Here is an 18282-nt window from a genome sequence, read left to right on the forward strand (position 1 = left end):
AATGTTAAGTACTCATGGATCATAATGAGCAATATTATCTTCTCTTGGTTACTGAGTCCACAGCTTTTGAACATCATTTTCTCTAAGTCACCAGTGTTTCTCTAAAGCTGAGCACAGAACATAGAATCCCTTCTCCTCCTTTGTTCGAGTAACAGCCCTGATGATCTTGAGCTCATGCCATTACAAATGTGGGGACAGGCTGAGCCATTTTTATTTTTAATTATTTAATTACATTTATAAACTTAAAATGATAAAGTATTCTTCTTAGTTTATTAAAACAGAAGCTCCTGGGGCGTCTGGGTGGCTCAGTTGTTAAAGGTCTGCCTTCGGCTCAGGTGGTGAACCCAGCGTTCTGGGATTGAGCCCCGCATCGGGAAGCCTGCTTCTCCCTCTCCCACTCCCCCTGCTTGTGTTCCCTCTCTCGCTGTGTCTCTCTCTGTCCAATAAATAAATAAAATCTTAAAAAAAAAGGAAAAGAAAAAAAGAAGCTCCTACAAATTAGTAGGAAAATGGGGAGGGGAATAAATAGGTAACCAAAAAATAATCGTAAACAACACAGCTGTCAACAAATAGATGAAGAAAATGTGTAACCTCACCTAATAAAGGCAGAATAAAGAAACAATATGATATCATTTTGCCCAGATGTTGTTAAACTGTTTTCAGAATAATAAATAAATTTCTAAAAAATAAATAAAAAATAAAGATTTCGGCCAGACTGTACAAAAATGGGCACAGGAGGTGGATAAATCACACAGCCTTTCTGAAGGGCAGTTCAGTGTATCAAAAGCCTAAAATAAGAGGTCTGACCTCAGGAGTTCAGAGTTCCACCTCTGGGGATTTATCCTTGTGATGTGCATAGAAATCCAGCTAAAGGAGCAGCATCATAACTTTATTAATAAATAGCAAAAATTGGGCATATGTCAGAAGACTTCTGTTGTTAAGATTATGATATGAATGAGTATTTAACCATATAGAAAAATTTTGAAATGTTTTGGTAGGAAGAGAGAGATAGTAAGGCATGATGGCAGTCCTGGTGCCTGTGTGGACTGAAATGGCAGCTGGATAATGCATTTAAGTTGTATTTAAACCATTTCTCCTTGAAATGGGAGGGTCCAGTGGTAGACTGCCAAAAAGTTTAGGACTTGATATATCAAGTAAGGTGGGCAGTTCACTTCATATCCCAAAACCTCCCTTCTTTGAGTTTCCTCCCCGCCCCCTAAGTTTTTTATTGGATTATTGAGATGGCATACTGTTAATTTATATACATATCTTCACTCCTATCAAATAATAAACCAGAAGCTCACTTTTCTGTAAGATTTCTGTGTCCCTGAATTCTTCATTTGTTTTCCAATTCAGGTTCTTATAACTTAACCAGGATTCTCATTTAGAGAAAATAGTTTGAACTTTTGAATAATTGGGTAACTATAAACGACTAGTACTAAAATGGTTAACACTGCAGTTTATTTCCGGAACTCTCCATGTATGATTGATTTCTTTTTTAATTCATTGAACCTCCACAAAAGACCTTATGGACTATAATTTCTTGGAGAGGCTCCCTCTGCTGGTTGCTTTGGTAAAAATACAAAGTTTTCAAAATACACGTTTTTGTTTCTTTCAAAGTGTAAACTACACAATTGTTATGAAGAATGCAAACAGAAGTGATTGCTTTACTCCACCTTCAGAAAAATGAAACTGTTAGCACAGACAGTCAAGAATTTATTATATGATTTTAATAAAATGGAGTGTCCCACTGCCAGTTATGTTTTTTTTTTCCCGAAGTAATACCTTATTTAGATTTTTTTTAACTGTCTTATTGAAGTTGTCCATCCATTCTTTCTTTCAGCAAATACTTACTAAATACCTACTACGTGGCAGACACTCCCTGGGCTCTGGAAATTTAAGTATGAGCAAGACAAACGGCATCTCTGCCCCTAATAGAGTCAACTTTGTAATGGGAGGGAGCGTGGAGAGGACAGCTAGCAAGCATAAGAGTTCAGGTCAAACCCCAGCACATATATGAGGGGACAAGAGCTGAATGATGTCATATGATGGAGACTAACAGGAGTGGTGCTGGAGAGGGGAGGCTGTTTAGGATGAGGAGGTCAGTTGTGAAGGGTCCTTCCTTGAAGATACGACGTTTGAGAGGAGCCAGCCATGCAGAGAGCAGATGGGGAAAGGATTTCTGGGGGGTGAACTGGCATGGCTGGAGATGTGGTAAGTGGTCGTGAAGAAAGAGAGTCATAAAAGCCAGGACTTGCGGATCCCAGAGGGGCTTGGATTTTTATCTAAGAACAGGTAGAGGGTTTTAAGCGAGTCTACGTGATTTGCCAAAAGAATGGGTTTAGTCTCTAAAGGCGATTCTTTTGATCAACTCTCAGGACTGATGAATTAAATAAAAGTACAGATTTGTTGATTTTCAGAAAGAGAAATTATTCTCATTAGCAAGTGTAGTACTTCTTTCCGCATGACCAGCAAATGCTCTCCTAGTGGGCAAACATATGTGACCAGCCAAATCACACCCAGGAGTGGCTTGGGAGCACAGAGCAAGGATGTCCTAATAGTCGGCAATTCCAGGCTGAGAGAATCGGGTACATGAACCCTGGCCAAGTTTGCTGGCCAAGGTTCTCTCCCAGGAGTCCAGGGCCTGGTTGGGCACTGGCAAAGCTTGCCTTTAGCAGTGTTTCTGAGGCTGGCTGGCTCATATCCTCACAGGCGTATTTCTTCTCAAGCCCGAAGTCATGCTGGGGAGTGCTGCTGCCTCCTTCGGATGGCTTTGCAAGTGTTGATTTCACCATTTAACTCCCAGAGTGGCTAACAGCAGACAGACAACATCTTCCCAGTTCTGCCTCTCAGAAGAGGCCTCTTGGTGGAGGTACCCTGAATGGGCAGTGAGGACCTGAATGGTGGGAAGCAGCTCTTGGGAGAGCAGTCTGGGCAGAGGCAACAAAAGCAGAGCCATAACAAGAGAGGTGACGAGAAGTGCTTGGTGTGCTGATGGGTTGGTGTGGGCTGTAGGTAGCCAGAGATGACATATAGGTTTGGGGTAGACGGCTGTGTTGGGTACTTATGGAGGAAGTGTATAGGGTTCAGAGTGGTTTTTGTTGGAGAGGAGAGGAAGCAGTTGTGCTGACCAAGTTGCCTGTTAGGTGTGCCCAAGAGATGTCAGGTGTGCAGTTAGATACAGGAGGGGGATTCGGGAGGAGGGGGTTGGCTGGTGAAGGGAATTTGAGTCTTCACCAGAGGATGGTCTGTACAGCTGAGCTGCAGGACCAAATGCAGCACTGTGGGGAGAAAGGACGGAGCCTAGGACACGCCGCCATACAGAGGTGGGGAAGCAGAGCTGGAGAAGTCAGCAGAGGAGACCAGGGAGCAGCTTGCCTGCCAGGGGGGAGGAAAGGTGAGCGAGTTTGGGGTCACTGAGCTACAGAAGATAATGCTCTGGGAGGAAGGAAGCATTGCACAACGTTGCTAAGAGATTGAGTAAGATGGAGACAGGTAATTGACCTTTGACACTGGCGAGACCAAACTTGTTTGATAAAAGCTATTCTAGTGCAGTTATGGGGACCAAAGCCCAGCGGGAGTGGGGTGAGGGGAGATTAGGAGGTCAGGAAGAGGAGGAGACAGTGTTTTGTTAAAAGGGGGAGCAGAGGACTTGGCAGTATCTGGAGGGGAATGTCACGGGGAGAGAGGGGGTGATTAGATGAGCAGGGTCCTCAGGAAAGCAGGAGGATACGGAGCATGCAGCGCTCGGCTAGAGGGTCAACCAGTGGCACAGCAGGGCTTGTCTTCTGCCTTGACCATGACTGGAGGGGCAGGCCGGGAGTGCAGGCACGGCACTCAAGCTGGTGGATTAGTGGTGAGGAGAGGGAGCAGATCTCCTCTCAGTGACTTGAGAGTTGTGGTGGGAAAGAAGGGGAGAAGCGTCAGGGTTGCAAGCTGAAGTGGTCAGCTTGGAAAGGGAAAACATTCACTTATGGGAAGGCCGTGTTCGCTGCTTACCTCAAATTTGCAGTGAGTCTGGGTTTTTCCTCCATTGACCTTTAGTTTCTTGGTTGCAGGTGTGAAGCGCTGTGGAGGAAGTCAGGGCAGGGGCACATTGGAAAGGGTTTGCAGAGGAGTAGATGCTGTGTCAGATCCCAGAATCTGAACACAGTAGGACAGAAAGTCAAGGCCAGAGCTGGGGTGGACAGTGAGAGGGCCTCAGCGCCCCGAGAAGGCCACCCTTCCACTGAACCCTTCTCTTCCTACCAAACAGACTCTAGATGATTAGAAATCCAGGGAGATCCCGGCCCCTGTTGCTTCCTCCTCCTTTTGCAGAGCAGTAAATTCCAGTGTTAGTCTTGTCATTCTCTAAGTGGTCTTTAATTACTGAATTTTTATTTGGTGCCAAAAGCATGTAAACATTGTAGCCTTTTGTATGAGGCTTGCTTGAGACACTTTTTCAGAGCAGTGCAGCCCAGACTGACACCTGCTTCCTTCCTAGGTGCCTGAAAGAAGACCCTGCCACCATGTCCCTGCTGCAGAGAAGCCTTGATCCCGAGAAGACCCTGGGGCTGGTGGACGTGCTCTACACGGCCGTGCTGGACCTCAGCCGCTGGAGGGCAGGGAGGTGGGTGTAGTAGCTTACATTCAGGCCCATACTCAGGGACAGTGTGCCCACGGACAGTCTCCTGTGTGCTCACATCACTGATTGTATGTGAGGAAGTAAGGCGAGAAAGAGAATTCTTTGGTCACTTAATTTTGAAATCATTTTAAACTGACAGAAAAGTTGCGGTAGTACCAAGAATTACTCTCTGCCCTTTACCCAGATTCCTCGGTTACTTAACATGTTTGCCTTCATTTGTTTTATCATTTGAGAGTAAGTCCATCAAGAGGATTTTAGCCCAACTCTTATTCTCCTTAGGAACGAAGACCAGAGAAATGTGTGGAAAATTTACTTATATCCTACATGAAATTTATTTATCTCTGAAAGCAGCTGACAGTCGCAAGACTGTCTCTGGGAATTATGAACTTCAGAATGGTAGGGACCGTGAACATCTAGCCGTGTGCCCCCTTTCTTAACTCATGAGCACCAAGGCCCAGAACACTGAGTAGCTTGTCCTGGGTCACTGCAGCCATCGCCTGCCTCAGCCCCATACTCTTTCCATCTCTGGGGCTCTCTTTCTGTACTAGGAAAGTGCTCGGAAAACCTTGGAGGTAACAATCTTCTGTTGTTGGCACTGTCTGTAAGTTCCTTCCAAAGACAGCAGTGCTGCATGGTGTCACTGAGTCCCACTCGCCGCCACCCCCCCCCCCCCCGTGTGGATTTACCCACGTCCCTCTGCTGCTTCATTCTTACACACACTTAAAAGTCTTGGGTGTTCATTTTATTTATCTATAAAATAGGTGAGCCTGATGCCAACCAACTAGGGACTGTCTTTGTCCTTAAAGTCTTTCTTAGATGAAGAGAGATCCATTTCATTTGTCCAATTTGTATTTTTGTCTTTTTTTAATTTTTCGTTTCTGTTTAATAGGGAACAAGCTTTACCCTGCATACAGATCCAGCTTCAAAGGGAGATCTGCGATTTTGGGAATCAGGCTGACCTGCCTTCTGGGAATGGAAACAAATCTTCAGGTGGCCTGCAGAAGACGTTCTCCAAACTGACATCCCGGTTCACCAAGAAAGCTTCATGTGCCAGCTCTAGCAGCAGCACAAATTATTCCATCCCAAATACCCCTTCCAAAAACCTCTTCATAGCTGGGTGTTCGGAAGAGAAGGCCAAAATGCCCAGCAATATTGACTCAAGATTACAAAGCATTTTGAACATTGGTAATTTCCCTAGGACTACAGACCCTTCACAGTCAGTGCAGAATTCCAGTAATCAAATGGCCAATGGTTTTCTCATGGAGAGGCGTGACAACTTCCTGCAAGGGGATGATGGCAAGGATGAGAAGGGCATGAACTTACCAACCGATCAGGAGATGCAGGAGGTGATCGATTTTCTTTCGGGCTTTAACATGGGCCAGTCACATCAGGGCTCCCCGTTGGTGACAAGGCGTAATTCTGCTGCCACAGCCATGGCGACTGAACAGAAGGCAGGAGCCATGCAGCCACAGCAGCAACCACTGTCGGCGCCCCCTCCACCACGGCCATCCCAGGCTGGGGCCCACACACCTCTGACCCCCCAGCCAGGCCTGGCACCTCAGCAGCAATCCCCAAAGCAGCAACAGCCCCAGGTCCAGTATTACCAACACCTGCTCCAACCCATTGGACCTCAGCAGCCCCCGCCCCAGCCTCGGGCCCCTGGGAAGTGGGTGCATGGCTCAGCCCAGCAGCCAGCACAGCCTGTTGGAGCAGGTCTGTCTCCTCTTGGCCAATGGCCGGGCATATCCGATCTCAGTTCTGACTTGTACAGCTTGGGTCTGGTGAGCAGCTATATGGATAATGTGATGTCGGAGGTTTTGGGACAGAAGCCACAGGGACCTAGAAATAACACCTGGCCAAACCGTGACCAAAGTGATGGAGTCTTTGGGATGTTGGGAGAGATTCTGCCTTTTGATCCTGCAGGTATGTGGACCCCCCCACACTTGGGGTTTTCACATAAATGTAATCACTGAGGACTTCACAGGGTCCATCCAACACAGCCTCACTTGTGAGGGCAAGTGACCTAATTTCCCTTTAAAGACCTCTGTCGCTGTGGGATGGCAAGTATGGGACACATCCAGCAAAGGTAGGCAGCTGTCGTGAGAATGAGGCTAAGAAGGTAAGGACCACTATTTTTCTCACTGTGCAGAGGCTGGGATTGAGGCTAAGAGAAGTTGCTTGAATGGCTCCATGTCCCATAGTTCCAGTGGGCTCGAGTCTGGGCCCTCCTAGTCACGAGAGCCAAGATGGCAGGCCTCTTGTGAGCTGCTCTTTTTCTGATTACATAACCTGTCCTGTGATTCTTTTTTGCTTAAACTCTAGGACCCATGAAAGGTGTTAGAGTACTTTCTGCCTTCAGAGAATATGGCTTCTCCTGGCCTGAACAGTGTGAAAATACCACCAGAGTTATCTTAGGAAATTAGAAAAAGAACTTAGAAACAAACAAAAATAAACTAGGAGGAGGAATTCATTAAGGAGAAAAGCCAAGATTAATTAAATTTAGAAGAAAAATATAGTAGAAATTGTAAATAAAATCTAAAAGAAGGGTCTCTTAAAGCCCAGCAGAATAGATAAACCAGTTTGTTGTAAGCCTCAATAAGAGAGAGCAAAGAGAAACAAGATAAGGGAAGAGAAAGGAGGGGCGCCTGGGTGGCTCAGTCAGTTAAGCATCTGCCTTCAGCTCAGGTCATGATCCCAGGGTCCTGGGATCAAGTCCTGCATCGGGCTCCTTGCTCAGCGGGGAGCCTGCTTCTCCCTCTGCCTGCTGTTTCCCCTGCTTGTGTTCTCTCTCTCTGACAAATAAATAAAACTTTAAAATAAATAAATAAATAAAATCTTTAACCAAAAAAAAAGGAAAGAGAAAAGAGATATCACTCCAGAAATAGGAGAGATTAAGAGAAGTTTAAGATGTTACTACATACGACTCAATGACAACATATTTGAGAACTGAGTGGAAAAATGGGCTCGTTCTTAATAAAATATACATCACCAAAATTGTACCAAAAACTGGAAAACCTGCCAAGATCTGTTTCAGTGGAAGAAAATGGAACAGTAATTATGAAGCCGTGTTTTTACCATAAAAACTTTATAAGGGTTATTTAAAAAGCAAACCGTCGTCCTCTCTTTAGGAGTGTGGATAGAGGCTGGACAACGGAGGCGCGCTCGGAAGAGCAGCTCCCCATTTCTACAGTCGGCAAACTGCAGGGGTGGCAGGTGGGGCAGCATCAGGGACTCTGCTACTGCTCAGGAATCCGTGGTATCAGCCCACTACGTGAGAAGTCATGAAACAGTAGATGCTGTAGAGACATTCGATAAAAGACACTAGTGATTCCAAAAAACCTCCAAGTAAGACATGAATAGAAATTTCTTGAATATTAAAGACTCTACCAAAAGCCAGTAGCAAGTATAACTCTGTATAGTGAAACAAAATTACTATTAAAATCAAGACCCAGATAGGGTGGCAGCTGTTACTACCAATAGCATGTAACTTTGTCTTGGACTTCCTAGCAAATACAGCAAGACGCGTAAGCTTTAGAAAACGATACATTGAAAAGCACATCTCTTGGCAGGCAATAGAATTGGAGGGGGGGAAACCCTCAATAAAAAAAGGAGAATTAGTAAGCGAGTCTGGTAAGGTGGGTAGATGCAAGATAAATACATAGAAATCTGTTACTCTTTTCTCTAATTTACTGAAAGGTATACAGAGTGGAAAATATATTTCATTTACAAGGAGAATACTGTGAAATATATAAATAACTATAGCAAATATTTATATAAATAACCAGCAGAAGAGGAATTCCCTGCTAAAACAACCCAGCATTGGCTACGAATGGAAGGAAATTGTTTTCTTAGGTCCTCTAAAAATCCCTGCTACTGCTGCTCACGCTTTCTTGTTCTGGCTCCCCTTGGGTGGTAGATGCGGGCAACCTTGAACCCTGGAGCCCAGGAAGGGCAAACGGTTCCGCCCCACTCCAGAAGAGCAGGCCCCACCTGGCTGCCACTGACTGGGGTGGGTGCAGTGCATTTTTTCAGCTGCTATTAAACAGTCTGTATATCTTTTAATAGTCATGTAATTAATTACAGAGTATAAAGAGTATAAACAGTGTTTGGCAGAATTTTACTATCTTTGATCTTTGTTGAGGCCTGGATGGACTCTATGTCTTTAAGCTACAAATCCTATTAGCTTTTTTTTTTTTTTAAGAGTTTATTTATTTATTTGACAGAGAGGGAGATAGCCAAGGAGAGAGGGAACACAATAGGGGGAGTGGGAGAGGAAAAGAAGCAGGCTCCCAGCGGAGGAGCCCGATGCGGGGCTCGGTCCCAGGACTCTGGGATCACGCCCTGAGCCGAAGGCAGATGCTTAATGACTGAGCCACCCAGGCACCCCAAATCCTATTAGCTTTATCTTCCGCTTGTTCCTTTCTGACCTACAGGTCCTTAATGTACCTTCCTGCAGACCCCGCCCTGAGGGCATAAGATCTATATCACCCTTTCCCCAAATGAAGAAGGGCAGTCCTCAGGTTAGATGAATTACAGAAGGCACCCTCTTGGACAGGGCCAGTGAGAGCAGAGTGCCCCCTCTAGACAGGGCATGCTTACCCCTGGAGGCATGGCTTGACTCACTGAGAAGGGGGCCTCGGTTTCGGTCCCCCCCCCCCCCCCGGTGTGGACATCTTTGTGCAGTGCGCAGTCTCACCAGCAATGCTGGGGCGGTGCCCTGAGGATGAGCTAAGAGTGAGATTTTGCCCTAGTATCTTTCCCAACTTGAAGCTGAAAAGTACACACTGCTGAGTCATATTCAATTTGTGAGCCATAGATACTTCCCTGCCATATTGTCTTTTTTTTTTTAAGATTTTATTTATTTATTTGAGAGAGAGAGAGATACAGATAGCGAGAGAGAGCATGAGGTGGGAGGAGAGGGAGAAGCAGGCTCCCCACTGAGCAGGAAGCCCGACGTGGGGCTCGATCCCAAGACCCTGGGTTCATGTCCTGAGCTGAAAGCAGATGCTTAACCAACTGAGCCACCCAGGTGCCCCCCTGCCATATCTTCGTTTGACTTTTTCTCTCAATGTCCTCTATGCTGTTTTTTCTCCCGCTTATACTGCCCTGCCCACCCTTACTCAGCTCTGTCCAGTATGTTTCCAGTCCCCTCTTAATACCTCTGAAATTCTGAAATTTCATCTCATTCATTACCACTCTCACTATCTTCACACTGCATAACTAGGTCTGCCATCCAACATCCAGGGAAATCCTGGATTCGAGTTGGGCCAAGTGGAAATGCCATACCTCTATCTGGCTGACCCTGATGCTTTAATAACTCTCAGGTTATCAGTTCACTTAAAGACATCAATCTTGTGATTTCCTAAGTTGTTATGTATGTAGCACCAGACACTGGAACATTTTTAAGTATCTGGTATTTGTCTTTAAGCTTTAATCATGATCCTTTTGTGTTCTCTCTCTCTGTCTTCGGTCCCATTCAGCCTGCCTCTGTCCTAGGCATAACCCTTCTTGACAGTCCCTGTGCATACCCCATACCCCAGTGTCAGACATCCGGCTGACAGCCCCAGTCCTTCAGCCAGCTCTCTGGTTCTCGGGGCCACAAGCCTGGCAGCACCTCCCCACTTTTCACTGTGTGTGTGACCAGCATGTGCTCGGGAGGCAGGGAAGGAAACGAGAGGCCAGTGTGGCCCCAACCCCTCTCTGTCCCTTTGTCTTAACACAGTGGGTTCGGACCCTGAGTTTGCTCGCTACGTGGCAGGGGTGAGCCAGGCAATGCAGCAGAAGCGGCAAGTGCAACACGGCCGCCGCCCAGGCCACCCCCGGGGCCACTGGCCACCCATGGATGATGCCCATCGGACCTGGCCTTTCCCAGAGTTCTTCACAGAAGGGTGAGTGCTGGCTGTGTCAGGGAAGCAGAGTTTGGGGCCTGGGTATCCCCCAGGGGGCCCTCCTGCACTCTTACCAGGCAACTCGATTCCAAGGCTCCCTGTGAGAGAGTGACATCTGGTCAAGTCTTCAGGTGGGCAGAGTTTTGTGACAGACTCAAACATGCCGAGTAGCATGATGTGTCCCTGTGAACACACCATTGGTGGAAATTGATGATTTTCAACACATACTCTTCTGCCCTGAACCGGGAACTTACTTGACGGTGTTTGTGAGGTCACTGAATGTTTAACACGGTCTCCGTGCTGAAATGCGCATGGCTGTGAAACCCATGCGATTCGTGGAATGCGATCCTTGTGGCCTCCAGGAAGCACAGGTGTATGGTTCAGATGCCAGTGTATCAAGAGAACTGCAGATTTGCGTCCCACAGACAACGGGAGGTTGATTTTTCATGTCTCTTGCTGCTACCCAGTTAATAAATCTGGACAGCTAAAGACCATTTCAGCTTTTTGCTCTAACGTGAATTTCATATGCAAAGCACAGACTTCCGAGAAGAATAAAGGGCAGCAAAGAGTACATGTTACTTTCTAAATAAGGGACAGGAAGAAAAGCTCAGGTTTTTAGAAGGGGAGACGAGAGACCATGATCTGGTTGTTAGATGAGTGCGGGGTAAAGATGGTTCCTTTAGGGCCGAGGGCGAGGGGGCAGCCTCGGGCTTGTCCGGCTGGTGTTCGGGCTGGCTGCGGGAGGCCTGGGCCAACTTCTCTCTCTGCCTTTCAGGGACGGCCTGCACAGCGGCTGGTCGGGTGCTCAGGGGGACTCTGCCAGCTCAAGTGATGAGACATCCTCTGCCAATGGGGACAGCTTGTTCTCCATGTTTTCAGGTCCTGACCTCGTGGCTGCTGTCAAGCAAAGAAGGTATGAGGAGCTTTCTAAATGCAAATAAAAGGCAGAGGGGCGCATGAACAGCTCCAGAAAGATCAGGAACCCCATGGCTCCCCATCAGCCTGGTGTGAGAGAGGCAGAGGGCCTCTGCTAGCATAGCCTTGCTGAGTCTTCTGTGGCTACCATGCAGGCTTGCTTGTAGCCCAGGTGACTTAACATTGGGTTGAGGCTTTGCTGGCAGAACAGTCTCATGCAAGTGGTAGCCAAAAATACCAATATAAGGCAAGGGAGGGTTCTGGAGATGAGGTCTGCTGATACTGATCTGTGCCTTACAAGAGGCAGCCCTTTCTGTGGGAGGAGATCAGGACGACTAGGTTCTAATCAGGACTCACCAATAGGCTTTGCAACTCCAGACAAGGGCCTGGCCCTCTCTGATCCTTAGTTTCTTCGTCAAAGTTGAAAAGAAAACATAATAGAGTATATTCAGGTCTAAGAAGTTTTTAAAAGTAGGGGTCCCTGGCTGGCTCATTTGGTAGAGCATGAGACTCCTGGTCTCAGGGTCATGAGTTCAACCCCCACATTGGGCATGGAGGCTACTCAGAAAGAAAGAGAGAGAGAGAAAGAAGGAAGGAAGGAAGGAAAAAAGGAAAAAAGAAAAGAAAAGAAAGAAAGGGAAAGAAAGAAAGAGGAAGGAAGGAGAAAGAAAAGAAAAAGAAAGAAAGAAAGAAAGAAAGAAAGAAAGAAAGAAAGAAAGAAAGAAAGAAAGAAAGAAAGAGAAAGAAGAAAAAGAAAGAAAAGAAAGGAAAGGAAAAGAAAAGAAAAAAAAAGAAAAAGAAAGGAAAGGAAAAAGGAAAAGAAAAAGCCAAACATGTCCGGTTGGGTTAGTTGCTATGAAGAAAAATATGGGGGGATTCCTGGGTGGCTCAGTTGCTCAAACATCTGACTCTTGATATCAGCTCAGGTTTTAATCTCGGAGTCATGAGTTCAGGCCCCACATTGCGCTCCACACTGGGTGGGGAGCCTATTTAAAAAAATATATATATATGGGAGTCAGGGAGGCCTCTGATGAGCAGACAGCTGAGCAAAATGAGGGAGGAACTAGTGAGAGATTGGCAAGGGGGTATGTGTGAGAGAGAAGAGTCAGGGATGATATGTGAGGTTTTGGCTGGAACAGCTATATAAAAGGGGGTGCCAATGAACTGAGACCGGAGGATGCAGGAGGAGCAGGATTGAGCCAGGGGTAGCATTTAAGATGTCTGTTTTAGACAAGGGAAATCGGAGAGGCCGAGCAGATGTCGAGGAAGCCCCTCCTCCAGAGATTGCAGTCCTCCAGAGATTGCTGTCTGCAGGCGGGAGCTCGGGTAGACTGATTTACTTGGCTCTGAGCCTGCTCTGTCCGGCCTTTTTCATTCCACATTATAATAGAAATTTTTCATGTTTGTCATTAAAACTAACAGTCTTTTAAGTCCCACTTCCCCAGGGCACGGTAAACTGTTGAATACATTAACAAAAGCCAGAGCCGGTAGACCCAAAGCCAGCACCTGTCCTTCTGCCTGTCAGCCCCGCCCCTCCCCCCTGCCTGTCAACCCCGCCCCTCCCCAAGCCTGGTTATGGCTTCTGGGAGTGCTCCACCCACCGAGTCCCCAGCATGCAGTGGACCCAAGGTTTCCCCACCCAGAACCAGCGCCCAGAACCAGGTGGCTAGCGGTTCGAGGTCAGCAGGGCAGCAAGCCAGGCACCCACTGCCCTGAGCTCTTGGTTCTTTCAGGAAACACAGCAGTGGAGAGCAGGAGACCAGCACACTGCCCTCACCACCTCTTCTTACCACAGTGGAGGACATGAACCAGGTACCGTGGGCCCTGCTCTGGCCACGAAGGGCCAGCTGTATGGGGTACAGACCACAAGCGAGGTTCCAGAGCTGAAGTTTTAAGAGGGCTTCAAAGCAATGACAGGTTCTTTGTGGTGAACAACTTTTTTTCCCCATGATTAGCCATCCCTCTGACTCAGAGCCAAATGTAGAGGATGCCTGGGGTTGTGCCATCCACTGTGATAGCCAGTAGCCACACGTGGCTGTTTAAATTGGAATGAATCAAATGTAAATACAGATTGAGTTCCTTAGTGGCACTGGCCACATGCGGTGAGTGGCTACTGCATTGAACAGCACAGATACAGAGCCCTTCTGTCATTGTCAGTTCAGCTAGACAGTGCTGCTCCAGGGCTGTGGAGAGGGCTGGGGCTCCTACCCTGTCTCCCAGGTGGGAATAAGGACCAGAGACCTGGGGAGGTGGGAAAAGATGATGAATTGCCAGAAATGCCACTAAGAACCCTCTTCTGTCTCTCAGGATAACAAAACCAAAACGTGGCCACCCAAAGCACCCTGGCAACACCCTTCCCCGCTGCCCAGCACACTGCCTAGCCCGAACGCACCACTCTACGCAGTTGCCGGCCCTGGCAGCCAGTGGAATGACACCATGCAGATGCTGCAGTCGCCAGTGTGGGCTGCGACCAGCGACTGCAGCGCCGCCTCCTTTACCTATGTGCAGACCCCACCACAGCCCCCGCCCCCACCAGCACACAAGGCAGCACCCAAGGGCTTTAAGGCCTTCCCCGGGAAGGCTGAGCGCAGGCCGGCCTACTTGCCCCAGTACTGACCCGAGGCCGGCCTGCCTGCCCGCCTGCCTAGAGCTGTTGGGGCCAGTGTCCCCACCCCAGGGCTGACTAGCTGGCACCAGCCCCCCAGAGGACCAGTGCACCCCTGTCCCAGGCAGGGATCCTTGGGGATGGGGGTAGTTGGCAGCTCCAAGCCTTTAAGGCCTGGCTTCTCTAACTTTAGAAGCATCAGAGCCCTGGAGGGCCAGCTGGAAACAGGTTTCTGACCCTCAGGGAGATGCTGGGGGATCTTCGAGTTTAATAAGCTCCCCCAGTGATTCTCATGCAGGTGGGCCACAGGCTGCACTTTGAGAAACACAGCTCTCAAGTTTGTAGTCCTACTGTGTGTGTTGGGAAGGCATCAGGCCTGAAGGCTGAGAGCAAAACTGACCATTCTTCTGAAACCCTCCCCCTCCCCCTTCTTAACACATTGAGTGATGACCACATCAATCACTGTATTTTATAGCTATTTTTCATATAGGTTTTTAGTTAAAACATCTCCCGCCTAAAATGCATTGACTATTTTAAGATAACAAATATACAGGCTGGAGGTTTGTTAAACACTATCTTTATTTAAGCTTATACGAAACGGGCAAAGTATAGAATATTTGTGATTGGAAGCAATCACCTGGGTTTTCTGTGGGTGGGCAGCCCCTCACCACCCCAAGCAGCACCCAAGGGGTGCAGTCCTGACCAGATTTACAAAACCAGGATCGTAAAACTGATGTCAGAGGGATATTCCTGATGGTGCATGGAGATGAGCCAGCTGGCTGCTGTCCGTGTGCGGGATAACGTTGCACCTGCTGCCCTCCTATCCACACATGGCCAGAGGCTTTGACACAGTCTCCAAACATGGGGGTGTGGTCAAGAGGCTGCACAGAGACACCTGCACTTGAACTTGCAGTAACATTTGTGAGCTGGCTCAAGACAAACCAATTAAGATGTAGATAGAAATTAATTTAAAGTCTTTTCTTTAAAAAAAAAAAACCCAAGAACAAAAAAACCACCTCATTTTCAGTTAACATGTGCCATTAAAGAGATAACATCCTGTGGATTTAGGGATATTTTCCAGCCAGAATGGATCCAGAAGAATTGAATGGTGCTTAAATTGAGAAATAATGATACATATATCTCTATAGAGTAGACATATCCCACTGTATATTAATTGAGGTTACAGAAGTTCTTTATATAAAACTTATTTAAATTTTTCATATTTCATCTTTGAAAAAGTCTAATTGAGAAAAATCCATAATATTTTCTGGTATGAAAGTTTGACAGTATTAATATTTTTTTTATATTTTCTTAAATCATTAAACCATTTTAATATATATGTTAACTACTAATAAATGGTTTATTCTTTCTAACTCCATATAAGCTTTTCCAGCAGAGATTGTAATAACACATTTATGTTCTCATTTTTCTACGGATATAAGTAAATTTATATTTAAAAATACCAAAAAGAAAAATATATATATGTATATGTATGTATACACACTAATGAGAGAGGCCCCCTAGGGTGTCTGAGCCCAGCCATCTGAATTTTTAGTACTGTGTTGCCAGGCTGTTTCCAGGCCTCGGGTGTCGTCTTTTGTGCTGTGCGGGGATGCCGTTGCTGCCTGTACTTATGATCCTTTCACCGTGGGTTCCGAACATTCACCTCACCATGTTTACAGAGAACTGTTTTGTACATAGACTTCTTCAGGCACGTGCTTTGCACCGACCCTGCGTGGCTCTTGTCTCTGTTCGCTGTCCCAGTGTGTGCAGTAATCTGTCCGAGTTGTTTGTGGCTGTTTTCCTTGTAAGATAGTTTTCTGTTTTCCTTCCGTAACGTGTCCACAGTACCTTGTATTTCAAGTTCGATTATACTGAAGTACTCTTGTTTTCATAGTGCCTCCCCAAAGACCTCACCCCGGACAGAGGTCAGCCCTTGATGCCCCAGTGCTGGTGACCTTGGCACCGCTACATTTTCACTTCCCAGTCTGTTTTTCTCGATTGAGCAGGACATTTTGTAATCGCATCTCCATGGGCTGTGAGACTGTGTGAAGCTGTTTGTGTGGTCTCCTTGTTGTAGGTGCTGTGTTCTCGGCACCGCCTTGCTCTGAACACTGGTAATTCCAGGTGCTGCGCTCGGCAGAGGGGTCTTGCCAAAGCGCATGTGTGTGCGTGTGTGAGTGTGTGTGTCCTTTGCATGGCCGGGCGTGACTGCCTTGCTCGGGCATCAGCAGGACATCGTGTGAATAGTTACAACGCTTCCAAACTGGAACTCTACATTTTGTATCTTACTTTTAAAGCTCCTATAAGTAAAATAACTATTGGCTTTATTAAAAATATACATTTAATAATATTTTGTATCGCTGTTTGAAATGAACTGCAGCAGACACGTCGGAAGCCCTGCCTGATTCATGACTTTGAAAAGCTGCACCCACATTGGCGTTTTAGGTCAGCTCATCCTCTGGTTCTGAGACCTTGCCGGAGGAAAGACCACTGGGAGTATTAGGATGAGCTGGGGTGGGTGGGCAGAAAAGCAGACAACCTACCACACCTCTCCAGTCTGCTTCCCTAAAGCCAAAGCTAGGAGAAGTCTCTGTGGGGGCAGAGCCAATGTCATGGTGAAGGAGACCACCTGAAAGGATGCAGGTTCTCTCCTTGGGTTGTGGTCTGCCAACCCCCACGTTCCACCAACCACGGGCACTGTGAACTGCCAGCCAGCCTTTCCAAGGAGCAGACCCAGGGATGATGAGCTCTCCCCCTGCTCTGTCAGGGACCCCACATCTGACAAAGAGACCATACCTTTCAGGGACAAGGACTAGTCTCATTAGGTGATGTCATCCTGCTCTGCAAAAGGAAAGCTGGTTCAGTGGGAACCACAGAGGGAGGGTGAATTACAGGGGAATTTCAACTTCTTTTCACTTACAACAAGACAGTACTTGATGCAAAACTTTTTTTCATGAACTCAGGAAAACAGTTATGAGCATTAATCTAGAACCTACCAGTGTAAGTACCATTCAGGCTTCTTTCTGCTGAAATGCCCAGAAGCTGAGCATGGGGACCAAGACCCAGAGCCTTCTAAGTGCACCCCAGGACAAGGCTACTTAGTAACAGCTATGTTGCATGAGTGCTAGGAAATACACTAGAAGTACATATTAAAATGCTAGCCTTTTATTCAAGCATGTTCCTGTTCAACACCAGTACGTGATGCTGTTCACTGACTTCAGTTCTCAGCAGCGGTGGAGACAGAAGAGGAGTCCCAGATGGGTGAGCGTGGAAACCTGAACAGATAAATGTTACACCTGAGCTACAGGAGGGTCCCTGTGATGCGGGGGACCCCTCCTTTGTCACCTGGGGGATCCTGGCAAAGTAGGGCATCCAGCTCAAGGCGTGTTGCTAAAACACAGCATGCCAACCGTGGCACTCCGAGGGGATGGCCCTTCATGCATTGTATGGCCACTGCTGTGACCTGCTTCCTGATCTGGAAACAGGAAATAACCCTTCCGATGGCCAGCTCCTCAAATGCCAAAAAGCCATGAAAACATGACTGGCTGCCTCCCAGCCACATATGCTGAGGAATGTCCAGGGGCAGGCTCCTGGAAGTAACACAGCTGGCCTTCTGATTCCACAAGGGTAAGCTGGCTGGGCTCAGGCCTCTGCGTGGCTTGTGGGGGGACTGGCTGTGGCTAGTGCTGGGACTGAGTTCAGGATGCAGGCTTAAGTGAGGAGGAAGGATTGTTTCAGGAGTGTCATGTTCCTTTCAACATCTAAAGTCACCTGGGATGACTCCTTGCTAGGGGCCAGGGCTGAAAGGAAGATGCAGGGGGCTTCTCCCCCACCCACCTCCCCTCTGGGAACCATCAGTTAGTTCTCTATGGTTAAGAGACCATTTTTTGGTTTGTCCTTTTTTTTTTCTTTGTTTCTTAAATACCACATATGAGTGAAATCATATGGTATTTGTCTTTCTCTGGCTTATTTCTCTTAGTGGTATACTCTGGCTCCATCCATGTTGTTGCAAATGGCAAGATTTCATTCTTTTTTGTGGCTGAATAATATTCCATTGTCTGTCTATACCACTTTTTCCTTATCCATTCATCTATCAATGGACACTTATGTTGCTTCCATAATCTGGCTGTTGTAAGTAATGCTGCAATAAACACATAGGGGTGCCAGAATCCCTTTGAATTCGAGTTTTTTATTCTTTAAGTAAAGACCCACTAGTGCAATTATTTGATCATAGAGTAGGTCTATTT

At 47.0% G+C, this 18282-nt stretch overlaps 1 protein-coding gene across 7 annotated transcripts in view; it reads left to right on the forward strand.

The window, feature by feature from the left end:
* GARRE1 (granule associated Rac and RHOG effector 1) overlaps positions 1-16385 on the forward strand; it is a 78643-nt gene extending 62258 nt beyond the window's left edge. For all 7 annotated transcript variants that reach the window (XM_045796189.2, XM_045796192.2, XM_045796193.2 and 4 more), the window contains 6 exons: positions 4484-4609; positions 5514-6547; positions 10347-10512; positions 11288-11425; positions 13161-13239; positions 13735-16385. In XM_045796189.2, coding sequence (XP_045652145.2) covers positions 4484-4609; positions 5514-6547; positions 10347-10512; positions 11288-11425; positions 13161-13239; positions 13735-14043 — 1852 coding nt within the window. In that variant the 3' untranslated portion in view covers positions 14044-16385. The remainder of the gene's footprint in view (positions 1-4483; positions 4610-5513; positions 6548-10346; positions 10513-11287; positions 11426-13160; positions 13240-13734) is intronic.
* Positions 16386-18282: the final 1897 nt, after the last annotated feature.

The sequence above is a fragment of the Ursus americanus genome, chromosome 21, assembly GCF_024610735.1.
Source record: "Ursus americanus isolate L20-20 chromosome 21, mUrsAme1.1.p, whole genome shotgun sequence".
Lineage (NCBI taxonomy): Eukaryota > Metazoa > Chordata > Mammalia > Carnivora > Ursidae > Ursus > Ursus americanus.